This window comes from Heptranchias perlo, chromosome 1 (genome assembly GCF_035084215.1).
Source record: "Heptranchias perlo isolate sHepPer1 chromosome 1, sHepPer1.hap1, whole genome shotgun sequence".
In the NCBI taxonomy this organism is placed as follows: domain Eukaryota; kingdom Metazoa; phylum Chordata; class Chondrichthyes; order Hexanchiformes; family Hexanchidae; genus Heptranchias; species Heptranchias perlo.
The window spans coordinates 57,003,698-57,023,488 of NC_090325.1; the positions used below are offsets into that span (position 1 = coordinate 57,003,698).

Sequence of the window (19,791 nt, forward strand, 5' to 3'; positions counted from 1 at the left end):
CATTAGTCTTTTTAATTAGTTTTTGTGCCTGTGCACTAGCTTTTAATGATTTGTGCACATGGATACCCAAATGCCCTTGCTCCTCCAAAGCTCATAGTCTCTCAAATTTAAGAAAATATTTCAATTTGTCTTTCTCTGATCCAAGGTGAGTGACAAGAAATTTTTATTCTAAACATTAAGTGTCACACTAAATAATGTGTGCTCATACTTTTCAGTAGTAAGTCAGTTGTGATGCTTGATAACTGAGACAGTACTGACACAATCATCTGTTAATATTTGGCTCTCATGCTATAATTACACTCCTCCTGCCACCAGATGGCACTGTTGATACACCCTTGCCTGGGCCCTCTGCAAGGCCCGATTCTGTGTCACTCAACTGGCTCTGCACCACCTCCAGCTCCCCTCTTCAGATGGGCTGCTTCTCCCCTGTAGGCTGAAGATCACTGCTGGGTCTAGCTCCACAGTAAAATGTCTGGTTCTTGCTACTCCTGCTAAGGCTTGCACTCTCCCACGCTGCTCGGTTGAAAATCTCTGCTGGGTCTCCCGCCACTTTAAAACACATTCTGCCACCGGACTACTGCCTTTCCCTGGGTCTGTGGCCTGTATACTCCTTTCCTACCTCTGCTGCCACTGCCTTCTGCCCCCATGGCCATTAACTAACTTTCACTGGTCCTTTTTATGTTTCAAAGCATTATCAACAGGAACTAACACTTGATTTCTTCTTCCTGTCACACCTGGCAGTCAAATTTAAATTATACTTACCTATACTTGCCCAACTCGAAGAACTGGGTAAGTATTCAAATAACTATCCCAAATCCATGCATATCTTTCCTGCAGTTCCATGTTTGAGTCCCAAATTAGGTTTCCATCCCTGCCTCAGCCCTAACCAGGCACAAATAATTTCTTTTTATTCATTCATGGGATGTGGGCGTCGCTGGCAAGGCCAGCATTTATTGCCCATCCCTAATTGCCCTTGAGAAGGTGGTGGTGAGCCACCTTCTTGAATTGCTGCAGTCCGTGTGGTGAAGGTTCACCCACAGTGCTGTTAGGAAGGGAGTTCCAGGATTTTGACCCAGCGACGATAAAGGAACGGCGATATATTTCCAAGTCTGGATGGTTTGTGACTTGCAAGTGGTGGTGTTCCCCTGTGACTGACTATGCTGCATTAGCTCTCCTCAACCTCTCTGCAGCCTTTGACATGGTCAATCACACCATTCTCCTCTGCGCCTGCCCTCTGTTCTCCAGCTCATTATAAGTGGAACTCGCTTGGTTCCACTCATACTTAGCCAATCGTAGCCAGGGCATCTCAAGTAATAGCTTCTCTTCCCACCTCCGCGTTGTTGCCTCCTGTACCCCAAGGATCCATTCTTCTTCCCATCTTTTCTTCATCTACATGCTGCCCCTTGGGGACATCATCCACAGATATGGGGTTAGCTTCCATATATACACGGAAGACACCCAGTTCTTCCACCTCTCTTGACGCTTCCACTAACTTTGTAGACAGTATTTATTTATTCTAGAATAAACAATATTTTAAACTAACGATCATTCATGGTGTTTCTCAGTGTGAGGTCATCCACTTTGAATCCAAGAAAGACAAATAAGAATATTTTCTTAATGGCGAGATACTGAAGTAGAGCAATGGGATTTAGGTATCCAGGTACAATCACTAAAAGCTAGTGCACAGGTACAAAAAGTAATCAAAAAGGCAAATGGTATGTTGACCTTCATCTCAAGGTGTGGAGATGCCGGCGCGATCTTCTTGGATATCCTTTCCACTGTGAGCCGGCAGTTTGTGGTGTCGATGGTAGTCATGATGTGGAGATGCCGAGGGGCTTGGAAATCAAAGGGGAGGAAGTGATGCTTCCGTTGTGCTGAGCTTTGGTCAGACCTCATCTGGAGTACTGCATTCGGTTTTGGGTGCCGCACCTCGGGAAGGGTATATTGGCCATGGTGAAGGTGCAGTGCAGATTCACCAGAATTATACCAGGCTAAAAGCGTTAAATTATTAGGACAGGTTGCATAAACTTGCTTGTATTCCCTTGAGTTTAGAACGTGAGGGGTGATCTAAGAGCAGGTCAGAGGCTGGGTATTCTGCGGCGAGTGACTCACCTCCTGCCCCCCCCCCCCCCCACCCCTGCCAAAGCCTTTCCATCATCTACAAGGCATAAGTCAGGAGTGTGATGGAATACTCTCCACTTGCCTGGATGAGTGCAGTTCCAACAACACTCAAGAAGCTCGACACCATCCAGGACAAAGCAGCCCGCTTGATTGGCACCCCATCCACCACCCTAAACATTCACTTCCTTCACCACCGGCGCACAGTGGCTGCAGTGTGTACCATCCACAGGATGCACTGCAGTAACTCGCCAAGGCTTCTTCGACAGCACCTCCCAAACCCGTGACCTCTACCACCTAGAAGGACAAGAGCAGCAGGATCATGGGACCAACACCACCTGCACGTTCCCCTCCAAGTCACACACCATCCCGACTTGGAAATATATCGCCGTTCCTTCATCATCGATGGGTCAAAATCCTGGAACTCCCTTCCTAACAGCACTGTGTGAGAACCTTCACCACGGACTACAGCGGTTCAAGAAGGCGGCTCACCACACCTTCTTATGGGCAATAAATGCCGGCCTCGCCAGTGATGCCCACATCCCATGAACAAATTTTTTTTTAAATTGAGGTGTTTAAGATGATAAAAGGATTTGATAGGATCGAAACAGAGAAGCTATTTCCTCTGGTAAAAGAATCCAGAACATGGTGCAATCTTAAACTAAGAGCTAGGCTATTCAGGAGTAAAATTAGGAAGCACTTTTTCACACAAAGGGGAGTAGAAATCTGGAAATCCTTCCCCCAAAGGCTGTGGATGCTTAGTCAATTGAAATTTTCAAGACTGAGATCGACAGATTGTTATCAGATAAGGGTATCAAGGGACATGGATCAAGAGTGGGTAAATGAAGTTGAGGTACAGATCAGCCATGATCTAATTGAATGGCGGAACAGGCTCAAGGGGTGAATGGCCTACTCCTGTTCTTAGGTTCCTACCGCCACCATTGCTTTCCCCATTGTCAGTGAGTTTCTGTCTCTACGTTCCTGACTTAAACTTTCTGCTTGCTAAGTCAATGAAGAGAAAATCACAAGCTGATGGGTGCGTGATTTCCTGATATGCATGGAATGTACCAGGGGTACGGAAACGGAAAGTTTAGTGCACTATTAGTATTTTTGCTGACTTTTGTTAACAGTCTTCAATAAATAAAAATGACTTCCAAAAATACTCAAGTGCATTTAAATAGTTCAATGAGAGTTTTCAACAGCAATAAAAAAAAATCATTGTCATGTTTTTCTTTTCTAACCATAGGCAAATAAACTACATCACATGTGTTCCTGTCCACATGTGCTGCTGTTCCCTTGTTTGTTAATAAATTTAAATAAATGTCAGCCTTCCCTGAAATAAAAGCTTTGACAACTCAATCTTCAGTTATTTCAGTATCAACCCCTGTCATCATCTTATTCTCCTTACACCACATCCTGTTCTTCCACCCTGAGTACACCTTCCGGGTAGGGTGGCATAGTGGTTATGTTAGTGGACTAATAATCCAGAGTCATAAGTTCAAATCCCGCCACGGCAGCTAGCAAATTTAAATTCAATTAATTAAATAAAATTCTGGAATAAAAAAAACTAGTATCAGTAATGGTGGCCATGAAACTCCCGGATTGTCGTAAAAACCCATCTGGTTCACTAATGTCAGTTAGGGAAGGAAACCTGCCCTCCTTACGCAGTCTGGCCTGTATGTGACTCCAGACCCACAGCAATGTGGTCGATTCTTAATTACCCTCTGAAATGGCCGAGCAAGCCACTCAGTTGTAAAATCTCGCTACGAAAAGTCATAAGAATAAAACCGGATGGACCACCCGGCATTGAACCACTAGGCACCAGACATGACAAAGGCAAGCCAAGCCCGGTCGACCCTGCAAAGTCCTCCTCACTAATAGCTGGGGAATTGTGCCAAAATTGGGAGAGCTGCCCCACAGACTAGTCAAGCAACACCCTGACACAGCCATACTCACAGAATCATACCTTTCAGCCAACGTCCCAGACTCTTCCATCACTATCCTTGGGTATGTCCTGTCCCACCGGCAGGACAGACCAACCAGAGTTGGTGGTACAGTGATATACAGTCAGGAGGGAGTGGCCCTGGGAGTCCTCAACATCGACTCTGGACCCCATGAAATCTCATGGCATCAGGTCAAACATGGGCAAGGAAACCTCCTGCTGATTACCACCTACTGCCCTCCCTCAGCTGATGAATCAGTCCTACAACATGTTGAGCACCACTTGGAGGAAGCAATGAGGATAGCAAGGGCATAGAATGTACTCTGGGTGGTGGACTTCAATGTCTATCACCAAGAGTGGCTCGGCAGTGCCACAACTGACCGAGCTGGCCAAGCCCTGAAGGCCCTAGTTGCCAGACTGGGCCTGCGGCAGGTGGTGAACGAACTAACACGAGGGAAAAACCTACTTGACCTCGTCCTCACCAAACTACCTGTCGCAGATACATCTGTCCATGACAGTATTGGTAGGAGTGACCACCGCATAGTCCTTGTGGAGACAAAGTCCCATCTTCGCGCTAAGGACACCATCCAACGTGTTGTGTGGCACTACCATCGTGCTAAATGGGATTGATTCAGAACAGATCTAGCAGCTCAAAACTGGGCATCCATGAGGCGCAGTGGGCCATCAGCAGCAGCAAATTTGTATTCGAGCACAATCTGTAAACCTCATGGCCTGGCATATTCCTCACTCTACCATTACCAACAAGCCAGGGGATCAACCCTGGTTCAATGAGGAGTGTAGAAGAGCATGCCAGCAGCAGCACCAGGCGTACCTAAAAATGAGGTGCCAACCTGGTGAAGCTACAATACAGGACTACATGCATGCTAAACAGCAGAAGCAACATGCTATAGACAGAGCTAAGTGATTCCACAACCAACGGATCAGATCAAAGCTCTGCAGTGCTGTCACATCCATTCGTGAATGGTGGTGGACAATTAAACAACTAACTGGAGGTGGAGGCTCTATAAATATCCCCATCCTCAATGATGGCAGAGTCCAGCACGTGAGTGCAAAAGACAAGGCTGAAGCGTTTGCAACTATCTTCAGCTGGAAGTGCCAAGTGGATGATCCATCTCTGCCTTCTCCCGATATCCCCACCATCACAGAAGCCAGTCTTCAGCCAATTCGATTCACTCCACGTGATCTCAAGAAACGGCTGAGTGCACTGGATACAGCAAAGGCTATGGGCGCCAACAACATTCCGGCTGTAGTGCTGAAGACTTCTGCTCCAGAACTAGCCGCACTGTTCCAGTACAGCTTGGAAATATATCGCCGTTCCTTCATCGTCGCTGGGTCAAAATCCTGGAACTCCCTTCCTAACAGCACTGTGGGAGAACCTTCACACGGACTGCAGCAGTTCAAGAAGGTGGCTCACCACCACCTTCTCAAGGGCAATTAGGGATGGGCAATAAATCCCGGCCTTGCCAGCGACGCCCACATCCCAGGAACGAATTTTTAAAAAAGCTACAACACTGGCATCTACCCGACAATGTGGAAAATTGCCCAGGTATGTCCACAAAAAGCAGGACAAACCCAATCCGGCCAATTACCGCCCATCAGTCTACTCTCAATCATCAGCAAAGTGATGGAAGGTGTCCTCGACAGTGCTATCAAGCGGCACTTACTCACCAATAACCTGCTCACCGATGCTCAGTTTGGGTTCCGCCAGGACCACTCTGCTTCAGACCTCATTACAGCCTTGGTCCAAACATGGACAAAAGAGCTGAATTCCAGAGCTGAGGTGAGAGTAACTGCCCTTGACATCAAGGCAGCATTTGACCGAGTGTAGCACCAAGGAGCCCTAGTAAAATTGAAGTCAATGGGAATCGGGGAAAACTCTCCAGTGACTGGAGTCATACCTAGCACAAAGGAAGATGGTAGTGGTTCTTGGAGGCCAATCATCTCAGCCCCAGGACATTGCTGCAGGAGTTCCTCAGGGCAGTGTCCTAGGCCCAACCATCTTCAGCTGCTTCATCAATGACCTTCCCTCCATCATAAGGTCAGAAATGGGGATGTTCGCTGATGATTGCACAGTGTTCAGTTCCATTCGCAACCCCTCAGATAATGAAGCGGTTTAAGAAGACGGCTCACCACCACCTTCTCAAGGACAATTAGGGATGGGCAATAAATGCTGGCCTTGCCAACGACGCCCACATCCATGAACGAATTTTTTCTAAAAAAAAAAGCTCTTTTGTGCCTCAGCCAGTTCTTCCTTCCTCTGTCGGCCCATCCTACACTTCCATCCACTCTACCTTACGTAATGACTGGATTTCAAACCCACATGCCACCACTTTTAATTTCTCTTTCTGCTATGTGACTGGCTCCTCTTGTCCGCTTGAACTGCCACCATTCCATTAATAATCCTTTCTACCGTTGAAGCCTCTACTCCCATCCATCCCAAAATACCACACTCCAACCTGTAACTGTTCTTTAACAGCATCACAAAGCAGTCACCAGGTTTCTTTTCAATTCTCCAAACAGTATCCTCCTGCCTTCAAAACAAGGCCATCATTGCTTCCCACCATCCACCACCTCCACTATCCACTATACATCCTCTAACTCTCATTGAGCATCACTGCAGGTCCATTCGTAATTTATTAAAAATGGCACATCATGCTGCTAACCTCGATTTTGTTTTCCATCTGTAATAAACCTGTGCCTCCCAGCTGACAATCAGTGAGCAAATTTCCTTGGCCAAACAATAGTTAAACTCTGGATGGTCTGAGAAATAATTGGACACTGTTGCCCTTTTAAAGGGGGACATCTTCACTTTACCAGCAGCATAACACATTATGCATTATTATATACTATAAAACTCCTTTATAAGACAACTTGCTGTGATTAAATCACCGTGCCGTGGGATCTTTTACTTCCATCTGAACAGACACACGGGACCGTGGTTTAACGTCTCTGAAAGATGATAGCTCCCTCAGAACTGTGCTGAAGTGTCAGCCTAGATAATGTGCCCAAGTCGTAGAGTTGGGCATGAGCCCACAATCTTCTGATTCAGAGGTGAGTGTGTTACCAACAGACTAAGCTGACGCTTTTAAGTCTATTCATATATATTAAAATAGCATGGGTCCTAAAGTGTACTTTGCTTATGCCATCATTTTAGCCTGAAAAATTCCTATTTATGAATATCTTCTGTTTTCAGTTTTAGCCAATTTTCTATTCTGTACCCTTTTCAAAGCCTTTCACTTTACCTCCTATTCCATAACTCTTTGACTGAGCCATTAATCTCTAATGTAGAACTTTGTCAAAATCTTTCTGAAAGTCCAGGTATATAATGCATTTCTCCAGTCTGCTATGTCTGTAATATCTTCAAAATGCTCCAGCATTTAGTTAAACACAAATTTTCTGAATCCATACTGACGTGTAAAAGCATAGCTTCTTAAAAAAAAATTGTTCATCCAGTAGATTTCTCATAACCATAGTAAGGACCGTCCATGCAACATATGTTAAATTTATTGGTCTATAGTTTCTAAGTATGCTTCTTGACCATTTTTTTTAAAAAGTGGTTATAATAGGTTAGACACTTTCGAATTCTCAAACCTTTCATGAATTTAATGAACTTATAAGAATCTTCACTAATTTCAGTCCGATTTCCTTTAAGACTTGGGGCTGCACTTAGCTAGACATGCTACTATGTCTTTAAGAGCACCTAATCTTTTTCATAATCTATTCTACTTTATCTGCAAATTGTCTAGCTACTCATGTCATTCCAGGAACTTTCACTCCTTTTCTCACTTTGTTGAAGATGATCTGACAAAAACTGGAAATTCAAATGAATGGACATTTTCAAATGAAGTAATATTGTATTTTTATTTTGTGGTCCATTACTATGTACAACAGGTGGCCCGCAAGTGATCTCATTTCATCCGGCCTCCACTTCTCGTATTAAGTGCACAAAGCCAGTTTCAACAATGGTTTGTTTCATTGGCTGCTAAAATGAATCATAGTTGAAGTGAGTTTAATAAAAAGTGTGCCAGTTGAACAGCTGAGCTGTATCTCTTTTAAACTTACCGGGCCTGGGGATCCAGAACAGGCTGCTCCCTGTTTGATTGATTTCGATCAATTAGGGAGTAGTCTATTTGTACCAGTCCTCCAGCTGAAACTGAACCTTCGCAGTTTAAGATTTGGGGGGAGAAAAGAATGAAAGTGAGGATGGTGTTTGAGGCCTTGGAATTTGTATAGTAGTATCTTCTTTGCATCAGGGTTTGGTAGCCCCACTTTTTTGGCTGCAGGTCCTTGCAATTTTTGTGGATGAATTTTCAGTCCATCAGTGCTCGCATTTTTGTATAATCGTGTGGCTCACTGGCTGGTTTTGACACAAGTCCAAAAGGTTGAACACCCTGCATTATTACATCCTGTTGCTATTTTTTTTAAAAACAACCTTTTTTTTTTCATCTTGCCTCTTCTTCATACTTCTTCATCCAAATTAGACTGAAACAGTAGCAGCAATAAAAATATAATATTGTACTATGTACAATGTAGCTTATTGCAGATAGGGGACTATGAGACATTTTGAAGAACTTAGATGATGTATGGTGTGCTTCATTTATGAAATAACTACCTCCAGCTCCTTATTTGGCCATTTGAAGCATAGAAAAAGGCAAATGTGTCACATCCATTGATTAAGATGTTTGAATTTTGGCTTCTATGTTTGTTGTATCAAACAGTGGTGCACACAGCCTTTGTAAAACCAAGCTGAGCACTTAGGAGGCAGCTTTGAAAATGTGAGGTCCATGGACTTTAGATGAAGTTAAAATCATGATGGGAAATCTGCTCCATATTTTGAAGATGAAAATATTTATATTCCTGCTGTTTAGACAATTTGATCATGGAAATTGTTAACCAAATCTAATGTGCTATGTTTCTGTTAGCATAATGCTTATCAGTATTCAAAGATTTAATATAAAGAACTAACCCATTACAGTAGTTGGTAAACTCAGCTAGTTGGGTTGATTCACAAGATAATTATAGATGGGGAAGGCCATTTGGCCCTTCTTAATTCATCCATCAAGAAAGATCCTAATGTCTCCCCATTGTAACATGCAATTGTTTCTTAAATTATTCAATATTTTGCCTGCACCACTATCTTGAATTTTATTCCACATGTTGATCACTCTTGATATCAGTAATAACATTACCTTTTACTAGGTTGAACCCTGTGTACTGTAGTTCTACTCCCATAATTTAATTTACCTGCTTTTTCTCTTTCTTCCTGTCTAGGAAATTTATGTAATTTCCAAGAGTTTTGTTGACCCAATAAGTGCAGTATTCAAGCATTAAATTTTCCCAACAGAAAAAATTTGATTACAGATCAAAATTTAAATGGCTCTACCAAATTTGTAGTTCTGGGCTGCAAGACTACAGAACTGACCTAACAGAAGAAATTTAGTAAGCCAGATTCTTACTAGTTGATTCTAGTCCGCAAGAGAATTTCTTGTGGATTGAGAACAAGGTTTTTTTTTTCTGTGTCTCGGTTTGCTAAAATTGCTAAGGTTGGAGCAGTTTGAATATTCTGTTGAAATTCAAGAAGTGTTCTTGAGTTTTCCTTCTGGAACTTGTTTGATTTCTGAACATAGTGCATTCTGTATGCTAGAACCTAAAAGAACTGCTTAATTTATTTTGACTGCAGATATAAGCAAGTCTGTCAAGCCAAATAGCAAAATGACTGGTAGTGAAGTAGCATTGCAACCTCTCCTACTCGCTCACAGGCTCTCCAGGACATTGTATCCTGTATGTTCTGTGGATAAATTTAGAATGTGAAAAGGAAACTAAGTGGAGGTTCTTCAATCTGAACAGCTGACTGTGTGGACATGTTTGCTATAGAAGCCGTTTTGCTTCCTCTAATTTATTTGTGACCTCTGTTTGGACTGGCTATTTTGAAGTAGGCTATTTCTAATTATAGTTTGAGTTCATCCACAAGAAACTTGATATCTGTCAAACATCCAACTAAAAGCTGGGCGATTTGCTGTTAAAGGGAGCTATTTTCAAATGTGCATAGACCATGAGATTTTGTATTCCCTCTTTTAAAATAGCCTGTTCCATAGATCTACTTTTCATACAACATATAATTTTCATTCCAGATTACTATATGCTTTTAAATTTTAATCCTTAAACAAAGTTTAAGGCACAGTCCTTTAGACTTTGTTCATATGAAGTGGCTACAATACATGCTAAAGTTATAGGTCTCTAACCGTCCCCTTTTTTCCCTCCACCATCATTGCCCTCTCCGAAGCTTAGTTTTTGCTTCACCCCAGTTACACAGATTACCTCCTTGTCTCTTTTGGTTGTTTCCTTGTCGCCTATTCATTTATGATGCTGAAACACTGTCTGGAGTGGTTCTTATCTTCCTTTTATCACACATACCAATGTTCAAACTTTGTGTTGAACTGGCTCATTTGAATCCTGCAGATTGCACCCAATTTCAGAACAAGTTCTCTTGCAGAAGCCAAACAGGAATTCTAGCAACCAGAATTGGTCAGTCACAAATTTTAGGTGCTAGAATTGCCACTTGCATGTGAACAATGTGAACAGTGAGTGGAACAGAATGAATAGGAGTCTTGTCAGGAGCAGAACAGAAGAGAAGTCGCTGCTCTTTAGAAATCCCTTGAGGGCAGTATGCCTGACTCTGAAGAATACTATAATGATGCTGTTTCTGGAATCAATGACAGGGATAGATAGGCACCACTAATTCTACACGTTAGAATAATTTGCCAATCTAATTGTTTTATCTACATCTCAAAATCAACCTGTTAATCGAAGTAAATTTGATTGCAACTTTTTAAATAACAAATGACTGAATTCATAGCCCGTAGTCAGATGAGTGACGACCTGTGCCGCATTCAAAATGCATTAATTGGAAGGGGTGTGTTTTGGCATGATTCATTTCCAAATCTATTTACTCTGTTACATTGGTTACCTATATCTGTGATGTGTTGCATGATTTTTTTTCTAAGCACTGCTAATTAAGTGATTTTTTTTTCTTTCATCTGTTAATCAGTTTTGTTATAGGTGTACACTTGTTTCAACCTATTTTAGACCGAGGCTTAGTTTATGTGTGTGGCAAACACTATTGCTTCCAAACGTGGGAAATCTATATAGAGGTGTTAAGTTTCAATTGAAGCCAATTGACTTATTAAAATAAGCAGGGAATTTGGACTAGCCAGTGATTTCACACAAGAAAACGGTCACTGGCATGGTAAAATACCCAGCGCACAGACATTTTGGAGTTATTGCCATTATATCAATTGATCTATTTTCCTTCCTTCTGCTAATTTTGGATTTTTTAAATGCTGAGTTTTTTTTTTAAATGGTAGGTTGAGGGGGGTAGTTGTCATATAAACTAGGAAAGTCCTTTGGAGGAGAACCAAATTCAATTTGCTACATACAGACATGCTTGAAAGTTAGACCATCTTTAGGCGTAACATAGTTATGTGCCATCAGAGAAAACTCTGCATTGTAAACAACGTGCACAGCAGCAATTGTACTGCATCCACCATTTTGATTCTGGCCGTGGATGGGCTGAGCACTCAGTCCGGCTGTACCAAGTGCTTTTGCCATTGGTGGATCGAAAAGTTCTTCCCTTAACACAGAGGATGTTCTGTGGCCAGAACGAAAAAGTCGCAATGGCAACTGTATAACAAAAATTGCATTTATATTGTTCTTCTCATGTAAAAGAATATCTCGAGGAGAGAGGTAGACACCAAGCAAGAAGCATGGGGAGGGGAGGGGGAGAGTAGGGGGAACAAATGGCACAATGAAAGGGATTGATATTTAGAAGACTTTTGAAAGCAGGGAGGCATGCACAGTTCTGTTAAATCTGTCACAAAAGTATAAATAGGGCAAAATTGGCATCAAGGGAACAAGCTTGTAATGAATTCTGTCACTTTTCTTTTCCTAGGGATGCAAGGCAGCATTTATTGCCCATCCCCGAGTGTGAAATTGGAATCACATGTAGGCCAGACTAGGTAGGGATGACATGTTGATGAATCATAGAATAGAATCATAGAAGTTTACAACATGGAAACAGGCCCTTCGGCCCAACATGTCCATGTCGCCCAGTTTATACCACTAAGCTAGTCCCAGTTGCCTGCACTTGGCTCATATCCCTCTATACCCATCTTACCCATGTAACTGTCCAAATGCTTTTTAAAAGACAAAATTGTACCCACCTCTACTACTGCCTCTGGCAGCTCGTTCCAGACACTCACCACCCTTTGAGTAGCTTTCAAGGTAATTTATTTCCAATGTGTTAGCCCGGAAATTAACAGATTTATTGAAGATGTCATGGTGGGATTTGAACTCATGATCTCTGGGTTACTATCCATTAACATATGGGCTATGGGGAAGGAGCGGCGGAATGGGACTAATTGGATAGCTCTTTCAAAGAGCCGGCGCAGACACAGTGTGCCGAACGGCCGCCTTCTGTGCTGTATGATTCTGTGACCATAAGGCTACTGTACCCTCAATTTAAGTTGGTTAATAAAGGCACATTTGTACAATCTAAAATGTTTACTGTAACCCTATCCAGTGCTGGTGTAACCATTCATGTTTGTAAATTTGTTTAGAAATAATTTATTAATCCAGTCTATTACCTTTAACAATAATCACTTCTAGGTTTGCTTGGCCTCTGTTTAGTTACAACTGCAGTGTGAAAGATCTTGAAGCTCTTCTGGTGCTACAGCTTGACTAGTTAGTATTATAAAAGCTTTCTTAAAAGTATACTGCAACTACGTTTTGTCAGCAAACAGCATTTGTTTCAGTACTTATTTAGTACCACATTTACAGTACAGAGCCAGAATTGTTCTTGAAATTGACTGTCCCTCCTGCTGATAAAACTTCACCATTTTATAATAAGGGGTAACTTTACTCACAGGATGGTGAAAGTGGCAACCAGGAAACGTGTTTTAATACATCTAGCTGCTCTAAGTCTTCCTGTACTGGTAGTGTAATGGTTTTACTAGCAGGTACCAGTACATTGTCTTTTTCTATAAAGCTTTGGAGTTGTGAGGTGGAAGATTTATATAAATTGCTTATGCACAGTTGCCAGTACTTGAAGTTCTTCTCCACCCCTGCCCATCAAGAGTGTAGTGGAGGGTATATGGAGTATGCCCACATTATTGGAGGCTAACTAATGAGGATTAAACACACACTGTCTTATGCTTAGTCTTCATTAACATGTCTTTTATATCCATTCATACTTGAATCTTCATGCATACCGTGGACTCTATTATCATTATACATTATGTGTAATCCACATTTATATGCATTCCCATTATTACATACCTTGCTTAATCCTTGTTCATATATATTCCATTCTTTATCCAATGAAATTTTCCCCCTTCCTTAATAATAACTGTTCAATATTGAATGGTTTATGGCCCACATCTTGACTTCTTGCCACCTATTGCTCAAACCTGGCATCTCATTAATGTCTTAGCTACATCTCTTCCTTTATCCTACCAGCCTTTATTGGAAGACAAGGCTCTCACTTAAGATTTTTTCAGATGAAACTATATAGTACTTAATGAGTTCACTGATCCACTTTTAATTTGGATCGAACCCCAGTTTTGAAGAGTTACATGTTAATAAAGGGGCAAAATGAAGCATAAAGAGAAATAATAAACATGGCAAGTTTCAAATTGTGATCCTGAATGGACCACCTCTTCAATTGAGATGTAAAGAAGTACATCAGATCCTATCTCCAAAAGCAGATGGCAAATTACACAAGGTCAAGATAATGCAAGCGACTATCTTCTGATGAAGATAGTAAGAGTCTGTGTCAGTTAATGTAATTTTTTTTATATTTGTATGTGGTAATTTTTAGGCTTTGATCTCAAAATGAATCATTAACTATAGTAGTAGTCAAGCATTAGTGAAATTCCTTTGTCTATTATTTTAACTGTTTTCAACTATGATATTATCCTATTTAAAATAAATTGATTAACATCTGTAGTCAAATAGCAGATACTGCTAGTGGTAATTTCTGGACTCAAAGTATAGTGATATAGCAAAAAACATCGATATTATTTTGTTATGATTACCGAAAAGTATTTGATTCACCATTCTAGCTTTCAGCGAACTGCTTATGTAGTATACACATCATACGTAGAAATACATAGAAGTTATAACATAGAAACAGACCATTTGGCCCAAGCAGTCCATGTCAGCGTTTTACCCTCCACGCAAGCAAATAATTCTAATCACATTTCCCCATCCTGTTCCATAACCCTTCAATCACTTTTCCTTTATCCACCTATCCAATCTAATCTTGAATGACATTTAGTTTCTGCTGTAACCACTCATCCTGGAATTGAATTCTACAGCCATACAACTCTGTTTTTTTTAAAAAGTTTCTCCTGTTCTAAATCTCTTGCATTGAATCTTGTATCAATGGTCTCTCGTTCTTGCCCCTTCAACTATCTACTGCCTCATCCTTTCATAATTTTAAACGCTTCCTGCACATCGCCCAGTAATCTGCTTTCTAATGAAAATAGCCTCAATTTTTCAAGATGTGGAGATGCCGGTGATGGACTGGGGTTGACAATTGTAAACAATTTTACAACACCAAGTTATAGTCCAACAATTTTATTTGAAATTCACAAGCTTTCGGAGGCTTCCTCCTTCCTCAGGTGAATGTGGAAATGAAATCCTCGAACCCTTCGCATTTATAAATCACAGAACAATACCTGGTGATTACAGATAGTCTTTCCAACTGCCCGTTGCCAAGGCAATCACAGTGTGCAGACAGACAGGTGTTACCTACAGGGCCACCGAATATACAAACAACCAAAAAAAAAACAGAGAGAGGCAGAAACATCCGGAAGGAAGAGAAAGACAGCAAATGACCCGTTATATTAAAAACAGATAACTTTTGTTCGCTGGTGGGGTTACATGTAGCGTGACATGAACCCAAGATCCCGGTTGAGGCCGTCCTCATGGGTGCGGAACTTGGCTATCAATTTCTGCTCGATGATTTTGCGTTGTCGTGTGTCTCGAAGACAACGTTGGCCGAGTCACAGGAGTATGAACCATGCACCTGGTGGGTGGTGTCCTCTCGTGTGGTGGAAAATCAATTTTTCAAGTCTTCGTATTTATGTTTCCTCATACCAGGCAGCATCCTAGTGAATCTGTGCTGTACCCTCTCTTAAAGCATTAATATTCTTCTTTTGGTGTGATTCCTAATACTGCCCACAGTACTCTTTAACTACTTTTGTATAGGCTCATCATTACCTCTTGGGTTTTATCTCGAGGCAGAGAATATATAAAAGCAAACATTCCATTAGTTTTTTTTAACATCCTTATCAACCTGAGGTGTTGTCTTTAATGTCCTGTGAACTTGTACCCCCAAATTCTTCTGCTTTTCCACAGAACTGAGCCTACTTCCATTCACTTCAATTACAGCTATTGTTTTTACCACAGTATTGGTGGGTACCCCATACTGACATTGAATTCCATCTGCCACTTTTTAGCACATTTCCCCCATCTTATTTACCCCTGTGCGGTTTCCTTTCGGCCTTCTAAAAAATTAACAACTTCTTTTGGTATCTGCAAATTTTGACACCACTCTTTCTAGGTCTGTATCCAAATGAAAAGAAAGATTTACATTTATATAGCATCTTTCGCAACCTCAGGAGGTCCCAAAGCACTTTACAGCCAATGAAATACTTTTATTTTGAAGTGGTAGTCAGTGTTATAATGTAGGAAACGCAGCAGCCAATTTGCATACAGCAAAGTCCCACAAACAGCAATGACCTGATCAGTTTTTAAGTGTTGGTTGAGAGATAAATATTGGCCAGGGCATCAGGGGAAAATTCCTCTGCTCTTCAAAATAGAGTCATGGGACCTTTTAGGTCTACCTGAACAAAGTGAACAGAAGTGGCCGCAGAACTTAACTGTGTAGAACTACTCCGGAAAAACTGCCCTTGATTCATATTCTCCCCCTTCTCTCCTCTAACCAGTTTTTAATCCTGTTTACTATCCTCCCCCTAATTCCATACCTCTTAATCCTCTCTAATAATCTCCTGTTTATACCTTGTCAAAGGCTTTCTTAAAGTCTTTTGCACTACATCCACTGCATTTCCCCCAGTTACCTTCTCAAAGAATTCTGAGGGCTTTAACTAGATAGGGGATAATTTCAGCCTTGAAGACTCTTCAAATTTTCCCTACCACAGATGTTAAACTAACTGGCCTGTAATTACCCAGATTAGCTCTGTCTCCCTTTTTAAAAATGAGTATTACATTGGCCACTCCAGTCCTGCAGCTGATCCACACATAGAGCCCTGAAATATAATTTCTAGGATCTTTGTAGTTTCCTCCGTCATCTCCCTTCTGATCCTAGGATGTATCTTGTCTGGCCCTGGCACTTTGTTTTCCTTTAGCTTAACTAATTTACCTAAAATTTTCCTTATCCATTGTAATATCACTCACCTCACTCTCAACCACACTTCAGGATTTAACTCCTCTCTGATATCCTTCTCTTTAGTAAAGACTGATGTAAAGTACTTATTTAAATATCTCCACCATTTTTGATCATCAAGTTGAGAATCCTCTCCTATCCGGGGTCCCATCTCGCTTTTAACAATCTCTTTTTACTGATAGACTTGAAAAATACTGTACTATTCCTTTTGATGGTTTTTGAAATGTTTTCCTTATCACACTCTTGACCTCTTCTCAGATTGTGCTTTAGTTTTTTAAATTATTATAATCCTCATAGGTCCTTTTCAATTCTGCCATCTTCAATTTTCAGAAATGCATAACTATAATCTTTCAAAGTTTTCTAGATTCAGGAACTGTCCCTCTGGATTGGAAAATTGCACATGTCACTCCGCTTTTTAAGAAAGGAGAGAGAGGGAAACCGGGGAATTATAGACCAGACCAGTTAGCCTAACATCTGTTGTGGGGGAATTGCTGGAGTCTATAATTAAGGATAGGGTGACTGAACACCTCGAGAATTTTCAGTTAATCAGGGAGAGCCAGCATGGATTTGTGAAAGGTAGGTCGTGCCTGACAAACCTGATTGAATTTTTTGAAGAGGTGACTAAAGTAGTGGACAGGGGAATGTCAATGGATGTTATTTATATGGACTTCCAGAAGGCATTTGATAAGGTCCCACATAAGAGACTGTTAGCTAAGTTAGAAGCCCATGGAATCGAGGGAAAAACACAGACTTAGTTAGGAAATTGGCTGAGCGAAAGGCGACAGAGAGTAGGGATAATGGCTAAGTATTCACATTGGCAGGATGTGACTAGTGGAGTCCCGCAGGGATCTGTCTTGGGGCCTCAATTATTCACAATATTTATTAACGACTTAGATGAAGGCATAGAAAGTCTCATATCTAAGTTTGCTGATGACACAAAGATTGGTAAACAATTTTACAACACCAAGTTATAGTCCAGCGATTTTATTTTTAATCCCACAAGCTTTCGGGGGCTTTCCCCTTCCTCAGGCAGTGTGGAAGTGACAATTTCGAATCCTTCGCATTTCAAGATCACATAACAAAGCCTGGTGATTACTGCCCGTTGCCAAGGCAATCACAGTGAGCAGACAGAAAGGTGTCATCTAAAAGGCCACTGAATATACAACCCCCCAAAAAAAAAGAAAAAAAAGAGAGAGACAGAACGAAGACAGTCAATGACCCGTTATATTAAAAACAGATAACATTTGTTCGCTGGTGGGGTTACGTGTAGTGTGACATGAACCCAAGATCCCGGTTGAGGCCGGCCTCATGGGTGCGGAACTTGGCTATTAATTTCTGCTCGACGATTTTGCGTTGTCGTGTGTCTCGAAGGCCGCCTTGGAGTATGTTTACCCGAAGGTCGGTGGCTGAATGTCCATGACTGCTGAAGTGTTCCCCGACAGGGAGAGAACCCTCCTGTTTGGCGATTGTTGCGCGGTGTCCGTTCATCCGTTGTCGCAGCGTCTGCATGGTCTCGCCAATGTACCATGCTCTGGGGCATCCTTTCCTGCAATGTATGAGGTAGACAACGTTGGCCGAGTCACAGGAGTATGAACCGTGCACCTGGTGGGTGGTGTCCTCTCGTGTGATGGTGGTATCTGTGTCGATGATCTGGCATGTCTTGCAGAGGTTACCGTGGCAGGGTTGTGTGGTGTCGTGGACGCTGTTCTCCTGAAGGCTGGGTAATTTGCTGCGAACGATGGTTTGTTTGAGGTTGGGTGGCTGTTTAAAGGCGAGTAGTGGAGGTGTGGGGATGGCCATAGCGAGGTGTTCGTCGTCATTGATGACATGTTGAAGGCTGCGGAGAACATGACGTAGTTTCTCCGCTCCGGGGAAGTACTGGACGACGAAGGGTACTCTGTTGGTTGCGTCCCGTGTTAGTCTTCTGAGGAGGTCTACGCGATTTTTCGCTGTGGCCCGTCGGAACTGTCTATCGATGAGTCGAGCATCATATCCCGTTCTTACTAGGGCGTCTTTCAGCGTCTGTAGGTGTCCATCGCGTTCCTCCTCGTCTGAGCAGACCCTGTGTATTCGCAGGGCCTGTCCATAGGGGATGGCCTCTTTGACGTGGTTAGGGTGGAAGCTGGAAAAGTGGAGCATTGTGAGATTGTCCGTTGGCTTGCGGTAGAGTGAGGTGCTGAGGTGCCCGTCTTTGATGGAGATTCGTGTGTCCAAGAAAGAAACTGATTCTGAGGAGTAGTCCATGGTGAGCTTGATGGTGGGATGGAACTTGTTGATGTTATCGTGTAGTCTCTTTAGTGATTCCTCACCGTGGGTCCATAGAAAGAAAATGTCGTCGATGTATCTGGTGTATAGTGTTGGTTGGAGGTCCTGTGCAGTGAAGGAGTCCTGCTCGAACTTGTGCACAATACTCCTGTGACTCGGCCAACGTTGTCTACCTCATACGTTGCAGGAAAGGATGCCCCAGAGCATGGTACATTGGCGAGACCATGCAGACGCTGCGACAACGGATGAACGGACACCGCGCAACAATCGCCAAACAGGAGGGTTCTCTCCCTGTCGGGGAACACTTCAGCAGTCATGGACATTCAGCCACCGACCTTCGGGTAAACATACTCCAAGGCGGCCTTCGAGACACACGACAACGCAAAATCGTCGAGCAGAAATTAATAGCCAAGTTCCGCACCCATGAGGACGGCCTCAACCGGGATCTTGGATTCATGTCACACTACACGTAACCCCACCAGCGAACAAATGTTATCTGTTTTTAATATAACGGGTCATTGACTGTCTTCGTTCTGTCTCTTTCTTTTTTCTTCTTTTTTTTCCCTTTTTTTTTGGGGGGTTGTATATTCAGTGGCCTTTTAGATGACACCTTTCTGTCTGCTCACTGTGATTGCCTTGGCAACGGGCAGTAATCACCAGGCTTTGTTATGTGATCTTGAAATGCGAAGGATTCGAAATTGTCACTTCCACACCGCCTGAGGAAGGGGAAAGCCCCCGAAAGCTTGTGGGATTAAAAATAAAATCGTTGGACTATAACTTGGTGTTGTAAAATTGTTTACAATTGTTAACCCCAGTCCATCACCGGCATCTCCACAACAAAGATTGGTGGCATTGTAAGCAGTGTAGATGAAAACATAAAATTACAAAAGGATATTGATAGATTAGGTGAATGGGCAAAATTGTGGCAAATGGAATTCAATGTAGACAAAAAGGATAGAACGGGGTACTTTCTAAATGG

The 19,791-nt window shown here is 42.2% G+C and overlaps 1 protein-coding gene across 5 annotated transcripts in view; it reads left to right on the forward strand.

The window, feature by feature from the left end:
• The window catches only part of dnajb5 (DnaJ heat shock protein family (Hsp40) member B5), a 51,499-nt gene that overhangs the window by 26,453 nt on the left and 5,255 nt on the right, over positions 1-19,791 (forward strand). For 2 of the 5 annotated variants that reach the window (XM_067985338.1, XM_067985337.1), the window contains exon 4: positions 19,000-19,281. The exons of 2 other annotated variants lie outside the window; for them this stretch is intronic. In XM_067985338.1, the coding sequence (XP_067841439.1) occupies positions 19,000-19,239 (240 nt within the window). In that variant the 3' untranslated portion in view covers positions 19,240-19,281. Of the gene's footprint in view, positions 1-7,004; positions 7,133-18,999; positions 19,282-19,791 lie in introns of all 5 variants that reach the window. One more of the 5 variants, XR_010963074.1, reaches the window with a different exon arrangement.